Source organism: Callospermophilus lateralis, chromosome 2 (genome assembly GCF_048772815.1).
Source record: "Callospermophilus lateralis isolate mCalLat2 chromosome 2, mCalLat2.hap1, whole genome shotgun sequence".
NCBI classification, from domain to species: Eukaryota; Metazoa; Chordata; class Mammalia; order Rodentia; family Sciuridae; genus Callospermophilus; species Callospermophilus lateralis.
The window spans coordinates 160,115,291-160,137,592 of record NC_135306.1 but is presented as its reverse complement, the minus strand read 5'-3'; the positions used below and the strand labels follow the sequence as shown (position 1 = coordinate 160,137,592).

Here is a 22,302-nt window from a genome sequence, read left to right as displayed (position 1 = left end):
TCAGCCCTGTCTGTCCTTTCTAGGGTAGTAGGATCAATTTCCCTAAGACAGACAAGAAATGGGCCCAGAAGGGCTGAGATTTACCCAGGGGTCTGGTGGTAACAGATGCTCAAAATGAAGAACTCAGAGGTTCAAGGGAGCCAGAGACAGGGATAACCCAACACCAGCAACCACAACCAGGGCAGCCAGGGTCCTGGGCCTTGGTGCAAACCTTCAGGCCCTTATCTGCTCCCCAACCCTGGCTTTCAAGTGTGAGGTTTCCTGTCATTTTCATTTGCATGACAACTCACAGCCTCTACTCCTTCAAGGTCCTTCACAGACCAAATGGACTCCACCAGGAAGCCATCCTGCCCTCTCTCATCTCCCCTTCCCTGAACTCTGTGGCATAAATGCAGCTGCCATTTATTGAACACTCACTAGATGCCAGAGAGGCACTGAGTACACCACAGGTATTTGCCTATTTAATCTTCACAACAGTCCTAGGAGATAGATATTATTAGTATTCTCATTTTATAGATTGAAAAAATAGGAGATTTAGAGAACAATTTGTTCAAGGTCCAAGAAATTGGTAGAACCCATATACAGGTGTGCTAGACTCCAGAGTCAACTTGCCCTACCCCAGGAAGGTGCCCTCTGTCTCGATTCCCACCCCAGCCCATAATACCTCCAGCTGGTCATTTATTGGTTGATCTTGTTGTTTTAAATGTCCCACTTGAGAATTCTTACCTCCCTGTCAGACTCCCACCATTAGGAACTTTCATTTCTTTTAACTACCACAGGACAGGTACACAGGACACATAAAACTGACCAGGCACACAGGACACATAAAACTGACCAGGGGACCAGCAAGCACCAGTGTAGGCAGAAGTCTACACCAGGGTCCATCCCCAAAACACCAGTGGGGAAAATACATTCAGCCCGCAAAAGGTCCCCAACAATCCTTGGGCCAAACCCATACATGGGGCCCCATTTCCTGCCTGGGATCCATACCTGGGAGACCCTCTTCCAGGGGTGCCGTGTTGGCCCGCCGATGACCTAGGTACTGGGCTGTGGTCCGCGGGAAGCGGTGATAGGCAAGCCGTGCATACTTCTCCCGGATCATCAGGGCCTTGGCCAGGCTCTTGGCGGCCTGCTCGTAGTCCTCCACAGTGATCTGCAGAGGGAGGCGTGCAGAAAGGGCTCATGCAGCAGACCCGAGACTGCCGTGCTTAAAAGGGTCTGCTTGCAAGGTTGGCTCTTGGCCAGCACCTGGGACCCTGGATTTCAGGAGAATTTCCACGATTCAATGATCAATGAGTGGCTCACTATATCTAAACTATACAAAAAATATGGCTTATGCTGGATACCAGACTCCTCCTGGGAGTCTGGAATTTGGACATGAGCTATAGGTGTGTGAGCAGACCTAGCACCTTGGGCACCAAGAGGCTAATGAGCCTCCCTGGCAGACAACACTTCACACATGTTGTCACACTCAGATGCTGAAGGTATTCTATGTTCTGGTGACTCCCCTGGGTGAGAACCCTTGCAGGCTTGCACCTGGTGTCCTCCAGACCTCAGCCCACATACCTTCTCCTTTCTGGTTAGTTCTGTGTCCTCTCACTTTAATAAATCTTAGCTAGCTTTGAATACAGCTAGATGCCAAGCTGAGAGTGCTCCCAGCAAGTCACTGAACTTGGGGGTGGTCTTGGGAACACACACACACACACACACACACACACACAAAGAATTTCTGCATGGCCATTCTACTGCTTTGCCAACTCAGGCTTCTGATTAAATCTGGTGATCACCCAACTCATCCAGTCAACAGCATGTGCTATGTGCTAGACCTCTCCTTAGATGTCATTTTGCTCCTCAAAGCAGCCCATTTTAAAGTGGGAAAACTGAGGTCCAGAAAGGATCAATCATCCATGAGAATGTTGCAAAGTCAAATTTCAGACTCAGCTCTGATTGATTCTCAAAGCCCAAAGAAAGATGAGCTGCTTTCCCAGAGCTGCTTCATATACAGAGATGAAGGAGACACAGGCCTAACTTCCAACGGGCTCATTTATCTTGGTGGGTCTGGGAAGGAGGAATATCACAGAAATCTGAATGTGCTCAGGAGCACAAGCGGTAGACAGGACAGGGGGTGAGTGACACAGAGAAGGAGGTGCAAGATGCTGGAAGAGCATGGAGTGAGAAGGGCTGGGCCTGGAATTTTCCTCTTCTGCTTTAATAAAATAATCATTTTTTAATTTTGAAATGTTTTAAATCTACAGACAAGCACCGAAGGTTATATAACAAATACTCATGCACCTACCTTCCAGAGCTATCAATATTCACATTTCTCATAAATGTTTCAAAGGTCTTACAAGTGTAAATAAATCATTGTGGATACAGCTAAAACTCTACCCTCCCCCACCACTCATTTTTAACCAAATATTACTCCTTGTTTTCTGTCAAGGCAGAATCTTCTCTCCTGCCTCCAAATGTCCCCACAAGAGGGGACATATTAATGCCACTTTATACCTTCCAGGGCATGGCCTCTGAGAGCAGCAAGGATAGGTAAGCAGACACAAATGTCTTCAACAAAACTATGTTCCTGACCACAGAAAAGCTAAACATGCTCCCTAGAACCAAAGGATTCACATAACAAGGGGCTCAGGCCACAGCCAAGAATATCAGTGAGGGTGCTCAGGATCCCAGTGGAGCTGCAGCCAATCAGGCCCCATGGCTGGCAGCAGACCCTCTGGGGCCAAGGAGATCTGCAAGATGAGCCTGCTCCTCACAGACATGTAGCTCCCTGAAGTCTAACTGCCTGGGTCAGGAGCCCCTTCCCTACTCTATGCCAGGCTGGCAGAAAGAAGCTAGTTCATGCTTCAGGCTGATGTCCTCTCGTTCAGCTTGAGGTCAGCCCGTCTCCACTCTCCCTTTCCACCGCTGTGCCCACACACCTGCGGCTTTCACCAAGGCTTGGCCAGGATTCTGACCTTCAAAAAGGTCTGAATTGTTTCCAAATCAAATTCCCATTTCCAAGAACTTAACATAATTTGCAGTACCTCCACACCATGGGATATTATGCATTTGTAAAAACAAATAAATAAACAAGAAAGTTCTTTATGTTTTATATGGCATTACCTCTAAATGAACTGTTAAATGGGGGGAAGAAAAACTTTTCCATTTTCTAACCAAGACCCTCTCTTCCTGGTCGAGGGGATCTGGCCTATATTTAAGGATACTGACCCTAAGCAAGTTAAGAGGAGCTAAGTCGGCCATAAACGATTTCACACAAATCCGTCAATACCATAACTTTGAATCTGCTGAGCGTTTGAGAATGCTGATGCACCCAAGCTGGCACCCTGCTCAATTGGCTGTGGTGACAGAGGGCAGCATTCTGGACTTGGAGAACATAGGGAATTTACAGGTCCCAGCCATGGTGTTCCAGACTGCAGCTCTGGGCCCTTTGCACAGGGCTGGAGCAGCTCCCTGAGCACTTCCACACCCTCCAGCCTCTGCTAGGACCCTTCCTCCTCCTCTTCAGACTCCTGCACTTCCTCTCACCACCTCCCAGACAGACACCCACAGACTGAGCCTGGCCTCTGCATGCAAAGCCCATAAAACACTCTCATGGCCACCTTACCCCAGCACAGTAATCTCCACTGATGGTGACCCGCTGGTACTCAGGCATGGCGTAGGGTACTGGTGTGGGCTGGGAAGTGGCTCCAGGGGGTGCGGGGGTTGCAGGAGACATGGCTGGACTGGTCACTGGGGGGCCTTTCCAGTCTTGCTGTGTTGGCATTTGCAGAGACAGGGACTGGGAACGGATCATCTTGAAACTTTTCTTTCTAAGAACCAAGGACAAGGAAAGCAGGAGACATCAGCAGCTGATTGAGGTGAGCCATAAGCAATCTTTATTAGGTACAGAGCAAGAAAATTTTGCTATGATTAATCACGGGTGCTGGCCCTACCATTAAGAAGTTTCTAATTACTTATGCCTTCCCTTTTACACACAACTCTGCATGAGATTCAGCACAGCCCTCCAGATGCCCCAACCTGTGGTCACTATGAACTGCAGTGGCTGTGTCTGCAAATGCTTCAGAAGACAGATGGATGCAGACCACTGCAGTGCATAATGGAAGTGAGGATAACGTTAAATCGGCCAGGCTTTCCCCGTGTGAGGCCCTGTGTGAGGACAGCACATTACCCTCACAAAACCCAAAATCTAAGGCCCGACACACGAACAGTCTCAGGAAGGTCTGTGAACAGGAACACAGAGGCAATCACACTGCATTTCCTAAAGTTGGAAATCTGGGGCACTGGATTTAGAAGAGATAGAGATGATCAGCTAGCCCAACCTCCCTGTTTTTTAAATAGGAGTCAGGGATCCCACAATGGAAAGGGGTTTCCACAAAGTCACATAACAAGGTGGCTGCTCTCCCCAGCCTGCTGTTAAGGAAAAGAAATGATCAGCTTCAATTTCAAGACTGGACCTCTGGACCTGTCACCTTGGCACCAAAAGATTATTTCACTTGCTCTTGGGCGCAAGGCTGTTTTAAAATGCTGCACGTTCATGCTGAGTTGGGATGACCTCACCTTCCTTATGAACAAAATAGTTATGTTTCAGCTGAGGTCACTCCACATCCTAGAATCCCCAGGAAGGAAATTGCTCAGCACTTGGGCGAGGCTAATTAGCAAATCTCCCTCCCACTTCTCTTTCTGCCTCGGGTGGCATCCAGTCTCTGGTATTGTCAACCACAGTGACCAGTCAGAAGCCAGCAGACTCCTTGCCCCACTTCATGACTCAGGGGCTCAGAAACTTCACGGGATTTATTCCACCACAACCAGGGTCTACAGCCTCCAGCAAAGAACTTAGTGATAACAAGGACCCACCAGAGCCCATGGAATCCCTCTTCTTCCCCAGGCAGTGGTGACGCAGGGTGTGGAGAATGCATTGATCCCCAAGGGGGCCTCAAGGCTCACCCAGAAATAGCTGTCTTCCTGCTGGCACTTGCCCAGGTCTCCTCAACTGCCAAATGTCCAGGAAGCACAATTCACCTCCTCTAATTATACACCCACCACATGCCACACGGTCCTGTGGTTCTCATGCCTATGGTAAAGACTTGTGTTACCACCTCTTTGAGGCAAGGCTATTTGCACCTGAGAGATGGAGGTGGCCCCTTCTCGGGAGGTTACCTGTGTCTTCCCCTGGCCTTGAATAACAGACTAAGCTACCTCGGGAAACTCAGCTGGAACTCCAGGAAACCCAGCTGCTGTCCATCACAGGGAGCTGAGTCAGCATCCTGCCCCATGTTAGATGTCAACTCAGACCAGACCATAATTCCTCAGAGCAGAGTCACCCTGAGCAAGGAGGCTCTCCCTTGGCATCTGTGGAACATTCCCATCTAAGAGCCAGCGCTTTGGGCGTCCTCTCATCCTCTGACAGGCTCAGCTAGGTCCCAGGAAACTCCCATCAGTCACTGTTTTGTGTCTCTCTGCCAAACCTCCTCACCCCTGTATGCCTCAGCCCATGCTGCCCGAGGCCTACCAAGGAGAAGTAGCAGGTGACTTCTAAGGTGAGCAACAGGTATGAAAGGTTTTAAAAAAACACAGGCCAAAAGCTGGAAGGTTGCACAAGCCAAGAGCCTCCCAGGCTTGTCCTAGGAAGGTCCACATCCTTCTGTCCCACTGAAGAAGCCAACTGGTGCCCAGAGAATACTCCTTCTTGCAGACATCCATTATGACTCCAGCCTTGGTCTTCAGATTGTCACATACAAACATCCTTAGGCCGGAAGCTCAGACCTTTCAGGCACAAAGGTAGGTTTAAAGACTGATGGGCCATCTCCTCAGCACCCACTCCTCTTGAGCAGGGCCTGGGAATCATCAGAAGCTAACCGTGGAGCTTGTATCTCAAAAAACTGGAGAAGCCGGTTTTGATTACTGAATAGCAAACTGCCACACATTTATTGGCTTAAAACAATAACCATTCATTCACTCACAGTCCTGCATGTGCGAAGTCTGGCTGGGCTTAACTGGCCTCTATGCTCAGAGCATCAAAAAACCAAAATCAAGATGTTGGCCACACTGCTCTTGTGTGGAGGCTCTGGGAAAGAGTCCATTTCCAAGTTCATTCAGGTTGGTAGAATTTAGTTCCATATGGTGGTGAGACTGTGGTCCCTAGTTCCTTGCTGGCTGATGGACAGGGGTCACCTCAGCTCCTGCAGATGTCACTCTGATCCTCACACCTAGCCCTCTGTCTTCAAAGCCAGGAGGGCTGTATGTTCTAGTACTTCAGAGCTCTCTGAGTTCCCCGCCTACTCTCAACCTGAGAGAGATCTCTGTTTTGAAAGGTTCCCGAAATTAGATCAGGCCCCCTGACAACTTCCCTATCTTAAGTTCAACTGGGCCGTATGTCATGACAGTCACAGGAGTGACAGGTCATATTCTCAGGCTCTGGAGACTAGAGGGGGACATCTTGGAGGGGGAGTATTTTTAAATTTCTGCGGACCTCAGGCCCATATCTAGTATCCATCTACACAGGAGAGCTGGAGAGTGGCAGCTGAGTGTGTGGGCGTGTGACTACCCATGAATGTCCACACATGGGCCTCTCTTTCCTTCCCAAGGCTGTCTGAAGCCCCACATGAGTCACCATAACAAAAGAAGGACACATAAGAAGTCACCATAATCTTTATCTGAATTATAGAACCATGGGGTCTCCTGGCTACAAAAGACCTTAAAGGCTCTGCACCCCAACCTCTCACTAAGGCAGCCTTTGCCTGGATGCCTCCAGTGACAAGGTTCCCCACATTTCTGCGTAAGACATCAGCATCATCATTCAATAAACATCTGCCAAGCACCCACTCTGGGCCAGGCCAGAGCCAGACACACAAACACACACGACATTGGTCAAAGCACCGTCTGTTGCTGCTGTTAGAAAGTACTTCCTCATGATGGGCCAACACTGTCCGTCTGCAGTGCCACCTGTCCACACCTCGGGCTAGCCCTTGGGGCACTAGGGTAAGCCAGTTCTCTTGACACAGCTGGCCCGCCCCCTCCTTCTTCCAACCACATGTACAAATACACTGCTGCCAAGGAGCTGGCAGGGGTGGGGCTGTGAGGACACCAGCTCTGGCCAAGCCTGAGGACCTGGGCTTAGTAGCAGCTTTGTCATCCCCTACACAGCTGGTCCTCCTGAGCCACAGGGACCTTCTTGTTGACCAGACCCCTAAGACGAGAAGACGATCTAGTCACGTGTGAGTTATTACAGCATTTCATCTCCCAGCACCTGTCCAGTGCCCCCACCTGCTCCATGGCCCTCAGCTGCCCCTGCCACTCATGATGTCCCCATTCCTACCCTGTCCACTACCCAGCCCTCCTCAGAGCCTGGGAAGCAGGCACCCCTGAGCCTTCCAGAATATCTGGTTCTGTGCTAAACTCTAGAACCATCAGCCCCCCCACCAACTTGTTCTTCATTCTAGAAAAATGCTAGTGTCTTCCTTGAGGGGCTTCTAAAACCCACTGCCCTGTGCATTCCGTCCAGGAATGGCCAGGCAGCGGGGGCGGGAGGGGGGTAGGCTCTCAGAAGTGCACAGGAGTCGGGAGGCTGCACATGCACTCCACTTCTTTCCATAAATTACCACAGGTCAGTCCCTGAGGGAAAACAGGTAGATCAAATATAACCCTCGACCCCAGGAGCTATGTCACAGCAGAGATGGACATAGGCAATTGAGCAAATTATTAACAATGTGTAATGAGATGCCCAGGATATTTTGGGATCCCAAAGGAGATACCTAATTCTGACTGGGGGTGGGACCAGTGGAGCAGCAGGATGGAGGGAGAGGGGGACATTGCAGAATGGGAAGGCTTGTCTGAACCCCTCCCCCAGCACACTCAGACCATCCTGGCAGCCTCTCTGCCTCCAGATGGGCACCACTACTTAAGGTTGGAGGCAGGAGGGTTTTGTTAACAATGTGAATCTGGACGCCGCGGGGTAGGGAGGTATTCCCCACTTCCACAGGCTCACTGCTCCTGGTGCTTCTGAGGTCACTGCACTGAGCCATGTAGAATTGGGAGTCCTGGTCTAAGGAGGGGAACAGTGGAGAGCTGGCACCTGCTGTGTGATTGAGACCAGAGGTCCCAGCCTATCTGGAGACAGAATGAGGATGCAGTTGACCATGGTGCAGGGTGCATGCTGAGCAGAGTGGAGAGGCCCCACAGAGACCACTTAAACTCTGAGGGCACAGCCAGGTGACCAGCATCACAGCCCGACCAGGTGGGTGTAACTTTGAGTCACACACTCTGAAGCCCATCAGGCCTAAAGACTCATAGTACCTGACTCTGTCTCTCCCTTAGCTACTCTATCTTCTCTTCCCTCTCTACCCCAATAGCCTCCATTTGTCTCCCCACCATTACCCCAGTCTCTACTGCCCTTTCCCAACCCTTCCCAGCTACTGTTCCTCCCTAGACCCCAGAGGTCAAAGTGAAACACCATTCTTACAGCCTTTTATATTAAGAGTTACAATCTCTATTCCTAATTTTTAAAGTGGATGAATAGGCTGTTTCAAATGAAGCTTCTTTGTCCATGGCTGTGAATTTTTTTAAAAAGAGTTTACCCATCCCCGATTTAAGAAGTTTCATAATACTAAATGACTTAACAAAATGTTAGCTGTGCTATGCTTTCGTAACAAATAAGTTTTATCTATTTTACTCAAAATGTTCTCGGTACAATGGCAGATGCCTCTAATCCCAACTACTAAGGAGGCTGAGGCAAGAGGATTAGAAGTTTGAGGCCAGTCTGGACATCTTAGTGAGACCTGTCTCAAAAACAACAACAACAAAAAAAAAAAAAACACATTTTTAGGGAAGTAGCTGTTCTGGATAGCTAGATGTTTAGATTACAAAGTTACAAAGTCATTCCTCTTTTATGTCCTAATTTTAAAAACAACAACAACAAAAAAAACCACAAAACTTTGGTATAGCATTTTTTAAATGAAATACGTAAGTCCTGCATTCTTAACCAGAGTTTTCTGAACATAACTTAAAGTTCTCTCAATGACTCAGGGTCATCCCTGTATTATCTGGTCATGATCTTAGAGGTGTTTTGTCCCTACACTGCTGTGCTTTGAATTCTCCTGTCTGCTTTTCCTAACTACTCTGTTTCCTCCCTCACTGTTGACTGTCAAGTAATAACAATAACAGAAGCAGGACCATAAGAGCAGCTCCCATCAGTGGGCCGAGGAGATTATGTGGATTCGTTCATTTAATTCTCACAAGGTAGGTCCTCTGATTACACTCATTTTGCAGATCAGAAAACAGACTCAGATAGTTAAGAGCTTTGACCAAGTCCACACAGTAGTGGACTCGATGGGCTGTCACTTGAATCCAGTTGATCTGACTCCCAAGACCCACTTAAAATCACCGCCCTTGACTTCTGGGATCCTCCCTATTGCAATCTTCCCCTCTACTTCTAATTTGCTCTTTAAACCTGTCATGGACAAAGAGCAAGATAACCACGCTTATCAAGACTCTGTGTGAAGTAAGGCTAGATGGGAGATGGGATGGGAAGATGCAGGGTGGGGTTGGTAGGTAAAAGACACAGGTTTTCTTTGGGTGGTGATAAAAATGTTCCAAAATTGAACATGGCCATGGTCTCACAACTCTGTTAATGTACCAAAAAAACATCAAACTGCATAGTTTAAAAGGCTGGCTTATATGGTATATAAATTATATCTCAATAAAGCTGTAGAAGAAGAAACCGGAAAGCTGAAAGAGCCCTAATATGCACTTTGGTTGCTCAGAAACTTTTCATGCTGTCCCCAGTGTTAGCCAAGATCCAATATGTACATTTGTAGAGTAGATGAACTCTGGCTAATGCATTTGAGACTCGAAAAATAACTCTGGGCACCACCAGTGTTTTCTGGTTCTCACTTTGCCTCCACAGTTGATCTGCCCCTCCCTCTGGCCCTCACCAAGCCCTGAGTCCCAGCAGGGACCTGGTCAGTGTCATCTTCCTAAGTAGGCAGGGAGTCCTGCTGGCTCCTGATCTGGACTGGCCTGCAAAATATGCATCTCTCTGAGCAGCCTGGGTGGGTCTGCAAGCCTGCAAGGGCCGTGTCTGAACCCAGCCTGGACCCTACGGCTGGCCACCCTGGACAGGCTTCCGTTTCTCAGGTGCTCATTCGTCTTTCTTGACCATTGCTCAAGTTCTTCTTTTTGTAAGAAGCTGGTTTACTATCATGATTCTTTCTTGTGACTTTATATTAGACTTAAAAAATTGAACATGGCCATAGTCATGGGTGTTTTGCTTTACTTTGGCTAATTTCTAAATGCGAGAGAAAAAGGAAATTGTTGTAAAGAAAAGCCTTCTCCAGGTGCCAGAGATATTTAGAGGAACCAGGGCAAGGGAGGGTTTTTGTTATTTTGTTTTGTTTTTTTGTGGTCCTGAGAATAGAACCCAGGGGCACTCTACCACTGAACTATATCCCCAAATCTTTTCTTTCTTTCTTTTTGAAGCAGGGTTTTGATAAGTACCCATACTGGCCTCAAATTTAAGATCCTCTTGCCTTGACTTCCCAAGTTGCTGGAATTACAGGCCTATACCACTGCACCAGGCTAAGTGGGGGCAGGATTTTCCAAATAGAAGTCCCAGCTTATGCACAGTTTGAAACATAAACCCACAGACTGGGTATAGGGAGATCTGCTACTCGTTCCAGGTCTGTGGGATCTTTGCAGGATGACTGCATATCACCAATCACATCTAGAATGTCAAGGAGGGGCCACAGATGGAGAGGCTGCTGGAGAAAAGGTGTCCTCTGTGAAAAATATTAAGATTGGAAAGCTATGTAAAGGCCACTCCAGTGAGCAGTGAAGTTAAAAGACAAACTTGGATATGCATGGCCCCAGACTGCCTTTAAGAAAAGAAGCCAGTGGGCACAGGCAGAGCTGAGACTATGTTCCCTTGTGTCACTCAGAAGCCAGCAGCTGCATCCTGAGGAGCAGCAGTGTCATTCCAGTGTCCACACACCAAGGAGCCACAGACTCGCCCTGCCTGCAGATAGGACAGTCTCCTGGGGAAGATATAGCATCTGAAGCTAAAAGACAAGGTTCCAGTCCCCACGCTCACTTAACTATGTGCAAGTTAATTCGACTTCCCTGAGCCTTACTCTTCTCATCTACAGTCAGAATACTAACAATGTCCACTCAGTAAGCTCCAGGTGGGGATGAAAAAATAAATGTAGACCACACCGCCCAGAACTTCACCCAGGGTAAGAACTAACAGCAAGCTGCCACTGCTGCCGTCTCAGCAGCAGGAAGCTGGAGAGTTTACTGTCATTTACATGGCGTACTATGACCCAGGAATGTCCTAAGCCTTTTGCATGTTAACTTTCTCATTTCTCATAATACTACATGAAGGCAGCTACTGTCATCATCCATGCTTTATAGATGAGGAAGAAGCTGGGGCCCAGAGAAGTTTCCTAATCTGCCCAAGGTCACAAAGCATGTGAATAAGTGGCAGAACACAGCAGTCTCTGTTGTGGTAGCAGTGGGGAAGCATCTTGCCTCTGCTGGATGTGCACTGCCCACCCATGTAGCTAAGGCCGTGGATCCTGAACAGACAGTGGGAGCCAGAGACACTCCTCAAGGGGCTTACATCACGTGGGGCAGACAGACACAAATAAGGAAGGGACAGAACAAATTCCTGAAGAGGGGTCTGCAGAGAAATTTCTGGAAATCACAGAGCACCATTTGGACTGAGAAAGCTTCTGTTTTGCCCTTATCCTGAGAATTGAAAAGAACAGTGGTCTCTTTTTGCAGATGTTGAGCCCCATGTCACTCTGTAATAGAAAGTGTCCTCAGACACTTATTGTTCCTGGTAATAAAAAATGCCAGGACTTCTCCCCCTCTCATATATGAAGGGTCTAAAATGCTCAATTCATCACACACAGAGGACCCTGCAGGACACTCCGTTCTTGCAGACAGCCCAGTGTTATGCCAGGGCAGCATGGACAAGGGTCTCTACTCTCATGCTTTTCTTCCTCCTTCTAGGGAGGAGCACAGTGCTAGCCGGGGACTGCCCACCTCGCTTCTTCCCTGAAGAGGGCAAGCACTGATCTCACAGAGGGCAAGGCTCTGTTCCTGCCTCTGTGCCCGCAGTCACCTTGTTACTTCCAAAAACAGTCAAGGGAATGCTGAATTCTATACTACCAAGACAGGCAAGAACTTGCCTTTTAAAATGACGAGGTGCTTTGGGAAAGGTCTGATCCCTGACTGGGTCTCAGAGAGGGCTCAAGTTTCCACGACACTAGCTGTCGAGATCTACAATGTGCTGGGCAGGTGGGGACCTGGAGACAGCCCCACTAGACCCTTCCTCAAGGCTTTTCTGCTGCTTTAATTTTGCTCTTCCAGGTGAGATGAGCCGTGAAGGATGAGGACTTCCCATTGCACTTTGCCTGAGATCCAAACTTGTGATCTGGGAGCACAAAGCCAGTCTGCCACCCTTCTAGCAGGAGGGTATGGCCTGTCTCTCAATAGGCCGCTAACTACGTGGGCCTCCTTGAAGATACCTGGGGCCTCTGCCCTGGCTGACTCTACCTGTGAGGCAGCCACCTGACTCCACACATAGCTAGATCCTTTGTACCCTTGAAGTGTCACCTCCTCAGAGTAACTCATCCTTACTAGGCAGTCTAATAAAAGTCTCTCTCTCCTACCCTCCCTCTCTCCCTCCCTCTTCATCTCCTTCCTGGCCCTCATGCTGATCCTAGGCCTGTTTGTCCTCAGATCCATTCCTTCTCCGGTTTCCCAGGGGTGTCAGCTGGCTTCTGGCCTAGGTCTGGCCAATGCAGCCACTGGGGGAACCTGGAAGTTTCAGGAAGAATAGAGCCACGTATGGTACCTCCTGCCTCCACCTCTGCTTCAGGAGGCACCTCTCGGGTCTCCTCCTTGGCTCCAGTTCCCTTTGGAAAGGTCAGCCCAGTGCTAGCTTTCCCGGGGTGACCCCACCCTAGGCTCCAGCCTAGGTTGTCTCTCTAGGTTGTCTGGTGGTGGCCGCCCCTACTGCCTTTCATCTCCAGGCTGCCTCTCTCCCCCATTTGGCTCCTCCGATCTCTACTACCCATGTAACCAATTCCTTGCACCAAAATCCTATTTCCGATACTCAAATTGTTTCTGTCTTTCTGGTTGGACCCTGACTGATACAGCATCTATCATAACTTGTAATTCTTTTATTAATTTGTTCAGTTAGTTATTATCTGGACCCACTGTAAGTTCTACAGAGTGGGGGCTGTATCTCTGCTGTGCATCGCTACATCCGCAGTCCCAGTACAGCACCTGGCAGTCAGGGAGCCACCTTAACAAATAATGCAAACAAGTGTCCAGTGATGAAAAGATATAAAAATTGGTGTTTCCCAAGAAATCCTCAAATTTCCAAAAAGAAAAGGGAAATACCATTTGGAAGCAGAGTGTATTTCCACACGTCATTTGTTATTAAAATAGTAGCAAAGAAAGAGTGTTTTTTGATCTTTTCCACTCAACAGAAGCACCAAAATCACCTTCAATAAATAAGTAGTTTGTAAGTAGTCTTGATTAAGAAATCAACACAGCCCAGGGACAAGCCAGTTCCCCAGGGTGCCACGCCTCAGGACATGAACGCCAAGTCCTGGACAAACCTTTTTGCAGTCTCCACAGACTTCTGCTCCGCCAGCTCCTTCTGTAGTTCCCTCTCCTTGGCTTCCTTCTGGCCAATGGGGCAGTCCTCAGGGACAGTGAAGAGGGACAGGGCATCTTTACTGTCCTCTTCTCGTAGCACTTTAGCAAACACCTTCTCAGCCAGGAGCCGGACTTGCTCGTCCACTTCAGAGATGTTCAGCTTGGGGAATTGTCGCGGCATCTCGGCTAGCAAAGAAAGAAGAAGAGCATGAGTCTAATGTGTTGCTGGATGTCCTGGGTCCCCTCTGTGGGGGGCCAGAAGGCACTGAGGTGAGGCCTAGTTCCACCTGATCCTTGGGTCAGCTGTCAACCCAGGAATTCCCAGATCAAACCCAGCAGGCCACATTTCAAAATCAGTTCCATAAGTGATCAAGGGTGAAGCGGATGGAGCCACTCATGTTTCATGGGAAAGCAAACGCTCAGACATCAGAAAATGAACTATTCAACTAGGTGTCCCATTTTCCTGACCTTGGGGAATCTGCAGCACATGGCAGGCCTGCCCTCCTGACTTTGCTTCCAAGTAGGGGCAGGGGAGAATTCAGAACGTCCCTCCTCCAGACTGTGAAGTTATTAGGAATGCAGCACTAACCAAACTTTACTCCCCCTCTTCCAGAAAGGAAGTTCAAAACTCACGGGGTTTCACAATGAGCTTATAGCCCCACAAGATTACAGCAGAGCCCTGGTAAATCCAAAGCTGCCTTCTACAATTCATAAAATGAGAACGTTGGCTGCTAAGAAAGAATCTGCTATCACAGTTTATGGTCCCTCAAAATCTCCAGAATTCTCTAATAAGACACAGCAAATAAAGTTAAGGTTTGAACAGGGATGCTTCACCCAGCTGAAAACACACTTCCTCAAAGAAACTTTTCCTATCCAACTCTGACACTGGAGGTTTTTCTCATCACCTGGATGCCTTCTTTTTCTTTTCTTTCTTTACTTTTTTACTTTTACAAACACTTATACAGCACTTAATATGTACACTCTGCCAAGCATTTTATGTTTATTATCTCAGTTAATCTTTTTTTTCTATTTTACAGATGAGAAAATTAAGGCATAGAGTGACCTCTCTAAGGGTCACACCTGCAATAAGTTGGCAGAGGTCTGTGCTTTTCTCAAACTTTCTCTCTTCTGTCCTCGGATCTGAACCCAAGCACCCAGTTGTCCATCTATGTCCTTAACCACTATGTAGTGCTGCTACTCTGTGTTCCTTCAGGTGCAGGGACGGGGATTCTTCATGCTCCCCAAATAGCACAACACCTTGCAATGGGCAAATTCTGCCAAATTTTCAACAAGCCACCTTCTCCAGGAGCAGCTCTGAAAGGGGAGTTTCCTGTCCACCTATTACCACTGTTTCTTTAAGGCGGGTTTAAAAAAGAAGTGGTTTTGTTGACAGACAAGATGAAGGTGAGGCAGGAAGAGGAAGCAATTAATTCCAGGGGAGGGGGCTCAGTGGGCCATCTCAGGACAGTCATTCCCTGGCCTCATAATTTTCTTATCTGAGATTAAACGACAGGACTAAATAGTCTCTAAGGCCCTCTCAGTTCTAAGTGGTATAGTTCCAGGTAGCGGGGAGGTTTCCGGTGCCTGGGGAGGCTTACTGTGCTGGTCTTCTCTGTGGCGTGTGAGGCTAATTCATGACACAGACAGGAAGGAGGAAATTAGGCTATAATGGGCAGTTAGAGCGGTGTCTGTGGGCCCCTTGACTCTGAAACCAATTTTTTCTTCCCTCCACACCCAGGGATATGACTTTCCCCGGGCCTCCCTTTCCCTAGGGGAGTTGGGTAGGAGGGAGCTGGTAAGGAAGAGCCACCACAAACTCTGCTGGTCTAGGGAGCAGACCCAAGACAGTAGAGTCTGGCCTCTGCAAAGAACAAGAGGAACAGAGTTGACTGTGGAGATTGCCATGTTCTAATGGCAGAGTTAAGGGGAAGCTGGAGGTAATCAGAACAGAGGTTCAGAGAAGCCAATGGTGGGGGTGCTGGAACAGCATAAAGAACCACGCACAGGAGGCCCAGTCAGGCCAGAAAAAGCTATACCCCCACCACCTCTCAACTCCAACTCCATGGGTCAAGTGCAGCATTCCAAGTCCTCACATCACATTTCAGAAGTAGACAGGCCCAGATAAAGGGCAGCAAATGTCACAAAGCACCCACATTGTTTGACCGGTAATCCCACTTCTAGAAATTTCTCTAAGAATCTAAAGAAAGAAAAAAGTACAAAGTTCATTACCTGTATTCTTTATGTAAAGAACTTTAAAATGTCCAAATTAAAGCATACACACTTGAAAAAATTGTTAAGCTACCAGTATTATAATTATGAGGACAGTGAATCACATTCTAAAAAATCTTGTGAGATAATAGTAAATAACAATATTAATGTCTGAAAATGTACCTGTGCTTTGATTATTATGGTATAAAAGTGAATCCCCTTATGGACAGGGGCTGCAAGGGAGAGACATGTTCAAAATGAGCAGACGACAGGATGGCCTATGTGTAAAGGCTGTCTTATTTTGATAATTAATGCTCTAATAATGTCACTTTTTAAAACAAACACAGAAAGAAAAGAAAGAAAAATGAATAGATTTAAGACCTTATTTTAAAAGGTGGGGGGACACAATAAAAATAAACTTGATCTTATTCTATCAGGTTTTGGCAATCAGGGCCCTCCTCTGCCTACCCGACATGGAAAGAGGCCAGACCAAAGAGATTTGTATCATTGAGATTCATCTCTGCCTAAGCTCCTGCCTTGCATGGAAGCTGCCCACCACCACCTTCCTGCCCACTCCACCCCCACAAATGCACACAGCCTGACTCAGACATTCCCCAGCAGGTTGTCTCAGGAATGGGCAACTTGGAGGAGGGTCCTTTATGTCTAAGGGTTCTTACACCAGAGTCTGCCAGCTTTGACCCTGAAGCATTTTCAGCTTGCTCAAGTTAATTCAAACATACTTTTCAGGATGCATCTTTCTATAAAAGATCTCCCCCTTCTACTTTAGCTTAAATAGTTTAAATCAAACTGGGCCCCAAGAGAAGTTGATACCTGTTGCTAGAAAAACAGGGCCTGCTATCAAGTACTGGGGAGATGCTGCGTTCCATAGCCCCTCCACCCAGGCTCATAAGACATGTTAGACCTCAGGATCATGGAGTAGCACTTTCCCATGGAAGTCTTTCTTTCACAGAGCTCACAGGAACCATGGCAGTGTCTTAAACAACTGGTCACTAGTAGGGACCCACGCACTACATCAGTGGGCCTTGCAGCCTACCACATATGTGCTGTCTCCTAGACATTCCAGACAGACAACTCCACCTGCCAACCCTTCCTGACAGAACTCAAACCCCCCTCAGACCTCTAGACACCTGCTAGGCCAGGCCTGCCAAGGAAAGACCACTCTGCAGATGCCAACTAGAGTTCAGCTCCAGCTGCCTGATAGTGTCTGGCCTTCAACCACTTGTCAGCTGAAGCCAGCAGTCGTGTGAGACTTAACTGTGAATTCGCCAGCATGGGTCAGCTAGTGATACAGCTTATCTCTTGTTACATATGACACCCTCTGATGAGCATAAAGAAATGTCCCGAAGTTAGAAAGCTCTAAAAATGCCACCAATTTCAACAAACAGTAAATTTGCATAGCACTAGGGCCCCTCCAGAAAAGCAGCACAGTGACCCTGAAATCCCCTCCTTACACAAATGAAGCTGTTTCCTGCCTTTGCCAGATGCTCTCTGATAGAACCCATGACACAGACCTGAGCCGGGAGCTGGAGACTCCATGACTGATCCTGGGGAATCACACAGGCAACGATGTCCTCCGGCCAGGTGCTAGTGCTGCCCTGGAGGCTGCGCTGAGTCAGTGTAAGAGCAGCTAGCTGGGTCCTGCCTGCCGCTGCTGGGGTGGGAGGTCTCTGCTTTGCATATCTGTGAGCAGGAAAAGTCTGGGCTGGAAATTCTCCCGTGAATACAAAATGCAAGTGGAAAATTTCAAGAGCCCTACAGGCCCCAGGTAACGCGGGTTATCCAAGCTTGTAGTATGAATGTGGTCTCCTGGCCCAGCTCCCAGTCCTCAACAGAAGAAAATAGAGCAGCCACTACCCCCAACACAACAGCACATTCAGCTGTCCTGAGCAACCACAGAAGATAAGCCACCGCCTCTCTCTAACGCCCAGATCCTCCTGAAAGCCCAGGAGATACCATCACCGGTGCAGCTTCCGTTTTGAAACCCACTTCAGGCCTGACCTGGAGACAGGCCCATCTCCCCAAGGGGTTTCTTCTATGGCACAGCCTGCCCTGTCTTCTCTCAGAAGACACCCCCAAACCAACCCTCCTGACGGCACCCCAGGACTGGAGCAGGAACTCAGAGCCCAACTGCCAATACCAGGTCCTCCCTCCCCTCCTCCTCTAAAAGAGGAAAGGCCCGTGAACTGTTTCCTCCTTGCCCAGGGAGGACAGAGTCTCAGAAGAGGGGAAAGCCCCAGCGCAGGGACAGCACAGGGATAAAAGCAGCAACCCCATCCCTACACATCCTTTTCTTACCTGAAAGAAACCACACATCACAGATTACAGACCAGCCTGACAAGCTCCGACACACACACACACACACACACACACACACGGAAGAAATATGTCCACCTGGCCCACCTGAGCCCACGCCCTGCACCCTTCCCTTCTTACTGCCACTTATGTGGGCTCCAGCTCTGATCAGCCTCCTGAACTGGCTGGACTCTGCCATTCTCCTGGGGAAGGTGGAGCCTGCCTCAAGTGACCCACAGAAGCCAAGCAGGATGGATTAAAACAGCGTCACAGGCACAAAGCTCTGCATCTTTTCGTCTGCCTTTTAGGAGAATGGGGAGGCCTCAGAGGAGGCACATTGGCCTTCCAGTGACTTCGACAAATTGTGTGCGTCTGGGAAATAACCATGAGCAAAATGGCTATTTCGGTTGTGCTGTTGAAATCCTGGGGAGAAGAGCCCAGAAAGAATGGGTCAGCTGTTTACCGAGAAGCTAGATGTAGCCCTGACTTGGGCCTGAGTCACCTCCTCATGTCCAATCGAGATGTTGTGCCTTGCTGAGCCCACATCATAACTCCTGTTAGCACAGAGCAGGATTACAGGGTTGACACATGATCCCCGGGCTGCTGCTGGGCTTTGGCTACCCAGAGATTACGATCCACCTGTCCTCACAGCTGTTTCATAAACATTACAATCAGCAGGCTACAAGCAGCGTAGAAGGAGGATAATATTTATTCATTAAATAATTAAACGGGCTTACAGACTGAGGGAAAAATAATATCCAAGTCCTTAGTATTGTTCTGCCAGAAGGGAGGAGACAAACGATTTCTTCTGCTGGTGTTTTGGGAGAAAGGAAAGATCAGGTGGAGAGTGTGATGGGAGCATCCTAAACCATGGGTCTGAGTCCAATGCATTGAGGTCATTTTATTCTGTACCTTTAATGAGATCCTAGATAGCTTTAGTCTAAACAAAGTTCAGTCTGTGGAACCTAAAAGGACAGAAGGCTTGGAAAATACTGCATTCCACAGTTCCACCGTGAGGATAATAATTTCTACTAGCAGATTCAACTCCATCGGGTCTAGACAGAGACAGGTAGCAGCTCCATCAGATGACACTGGGTATGGCAACAGCCAAGGGTCCTGCTGGAGCTAAATGATGGAACACCTTCTAGAACAGGGCCCATTTAGGAGCAAACTAGAGCTCTATTTCAGGAGGGCAAGCTCTGCTCAGGACCTCATGATTCCACCTAGAGCCTAACATGTTACTGTTCCCTGAGACCCAGGTGTTTCCCTAGGCTAAAGAACACTGGTCCCAAGCCCAAAGCCTTACTTCTCTATTGAATGGACATCAGGTCAATATTTAATAATCAGAACAGAGGCTGTATCCCCTGCCTGGGAAACCAGGCTACATTCACTTTTATCACTTACATGCCCTTAAAAGACCAGAAAGGCTGGAATCAAATTATTTATGTCTCATTGGGAAAGAGAGGCACAGGCTTGCCTAGAGTGGTCCGTTTTCCTTCTTGTTCCTGAGATGCCCGTGACTTACACAAGGAGTTGGGCAAAGAGTTTTTATCTGCTCAGTATGAACTCCACAACAAATTTTGCCTGTCTCATTCACAATTATATCCCCATGCTTGGAATATGGCAGGCACTCATTACATATTTGTTGAATAAACTATTGTATAAAACACAAATAAGTGAATGAGCTTTGTACAGGAATCTACCTATGGCAACTCAAGATCAGTACAGTGAGTAGCTAATAACATGGACTCCAGGCAATCTCCTGGGTTTGAATCTCATTCCACCACTTAGTTGCATGACTTCAAGTAAGTGATTAAACTTTCTGTGCCTCAGTTTTATTCCTTATAAAAGAAGAATGATAAAAATACCAGCCTCATGGGTTGCCATGACAAATTAGCATACATAAAGTGCTTAGACTAGTACCTGGCTCAGAGTATGTGCTTTGTAAGCATTAGTTGTCAACATTATTATCTTCATTATCATTTTATCAGATAAAAGAGATTCCAACTGGGAAAATAAGCATAAAGTTTAATCTAGACACGGAATCCTTTCATTTAGCATTACTTATCAAGCACGATTATGGGCCTGGTACTCTCCCAAGTTCCTACCTGGGTACAGGAAGAAGGAAGCCATGTTTAAATGTGAAGCTAGGTTAGAAGGAGGAACAGCCTTCTCCTCTATGAATGCTACTTCTTGGTAACTCTACACATCTAGGACTCCAACCATGTGTCCCCCCTCCCATTCCTTAATCAGTTCCTCATCACCATTAGAAACAGTTACTATTGTCTCTTGTCCTGAATATGCAGTCAAGATGTGGAAGAACTAACAATTAATCTGCTTGGTGGAAGAACCAGGAAAGCCAATGAGCAGCTTATGGAGAAAAAATAATGTATCTCCCCAATTAACCCCAAAACTACATTTGTCTGCCCATGATGTTATCAAGATCTGAGACTGATGTTAAGACCACCTTGAAGAGTGATCCAGCAAGTGCAAGGGCAAGAAAAACAACTCTCATATCTCAAAGAACTTCTTGTCTTGGGTGAGAGCAGCTCAACACTTATCCAGGATCAAGTGACTAAGCCTGGGCTAAAAGGGACTAAAAGTTCAGAGGGTCTCCCAATGCCCCAACCACACAAGAGCCATAATTCCAGAGAGGGTAGTGCCCTACTATCATTTCCAAAGAAAGTCAGGCCCCTCAGAGTGGCAGCCAGGAGAGACCAACTACCCCCAGGCCTTCTGTCAACACTCGGAGAAGTAGGAGCTGACAGAAGCTGTCTGGCTCAGTGGCTCCACTGCCACTCAGCATGGATGCTTCACAGCCAGAGGATAAATTTCTCCTCTGCAAGTTCCAGCTGCAGTCAGCTTTTCCCTGAAGATGGCCAAATGTTTGTCACTCTCTCCCGGGGAATAGCCAACGAGGGCTCAGGGCCATGCTGAAATCCCTCCTAATGCTGCCAGCTTTCACCCAGCTCCTTTGCTTATTTGTAGTCAGAAAGGTTCCAGCCACAAACAGTTCAGGGACATGACCGTTAGCAAGCCTCTCCTACTCCAGGACCTCTCATAACTCACATCAGAGGCCACTGCCAGCCTAGACCAGCCATTAGCAGCTACCAGGAAGTTCAAGGGAAGAAAGCAGACTACCAGAAAACAAGGCTACCCCCAGAAGCCAGAAGGAAGATGAAATGATTCATCATCCTGTCCATTCCCTGCCGCCAGGTAGAAGTCCACCTCAGCTGCCCACATCCGGCAGGTCTCAAGCACCTAGAAACTTGTCCAGACACTTAAGTGGCGGCATGTCCCAGGGCCTTTAATTTCGCTAAATCTTGAGAATCCAATCTAGGCCTCCAGGAATCAGGGATGCTGCAGCTAGCTCTCCTGGGGCCGCTGAAGCCCAGGCCACCTCCAGGAAAGGGGCGGGAACATAGGCAAGGATAGGGCAGGGGATAAGCCTGGGGTCAGCTCTGCCACCACTGTGGGGTGGGAAGCCCCAAGCCGAGGTCGCGACCCTGGAGCACTCAGGACTCCCGACCTGGGCTGCAGGGGCCACAGGGAACCGGCCCAAGGTCAGCAGTGCAGCATCGCGCGCACTCACCAGGTTCGGAGGACAGGGCCATGCCTGGGCCCGAGGGGGGAGGCGGTTGCAGAGCTGCAGCGCAGGTGACACGCTAGGCAGGGCACACAGCTAGCGCCGCGGAGCCGGGCTGAGGAGTAAATGAAGCCCTTCCAGGCGGGCCCGGGCCCGGCCAGGCCGCGGTCTGGCCCGCGCTCCGCAGGAGCCCGCAGCGCGCCAGTGGCAGGGGCGGGGGCCAAGCTTCCCGAAGGTGCTGCGCCACCGAGCCCTGGCTCCAAAGCCCCCGAGGCTGTCGCTGCGGGTGGAGCGAGGGCCGCCTCCGCAGGAAAGCCGCCAGCGAGCGGCGCGGCGCCCTAGTCGTGCCCTACCTGGGCGCGGAGCGGAGGAGAAGCGAGAAGCCGGGAGCGGAGGGGCGCCGGTCTGGCAGCCGCCGCCGGCCAATTAGGCCTGCCCGCGGCTACCTGAAGCTCCCCGCTGCGCTGCCAACAGGAAACTTGAGAGTGCCAGGGGTGCGGCAGCAGCCCAGTCCCCCC

General features: G+C 48.7%; 1 protein-coding gene across 4 annotated transcripts in view; it reads right to left on the bottom strand.

Moving 5' to 3' along the window:
• Ampd3 (adenosine monophosphate deaminase 3) overlaps nt 1–21,860 on the bottom strand; it is a 44,701-nt gene extending 22,841 nt beyond the window's left edge. For 2 of the 4 annotated variants that reach the window (XM_076846872.1, XM_076846875.1), the window contains exons 1-4: nt 18,340–18,551; nt 13,638–13,863; nt 3,617–3,821; nt 991–1,153 (exon numbers count right to left, since the gene is read on the bottom strand). In XM_076846872.1, coding sequence (XP_076702987.1) covers nt 991–1,153; nt 3,617–3,821; nt 13,638–13,863; nt 18,340–18,397 — 652 coding nt within the window. In that variant the 5' untranslated portion in view covers nt 18,398–18,551. Of the gene's footprint in view, nt 1–990; nt 1,154–3,616; nt 3,822–13,637; nt 13,864–17,417; nt 17,501–18,339; nt 18,552–21,790 lie in introns of those variants that run through there. The other 2 variants (XM_076846874.1, XM_076846873.2) reach the window with 2 other exon arrangements.
• Between the last annotated feature and the right edge of the window lie 442 nt (nt 21,861–22,302).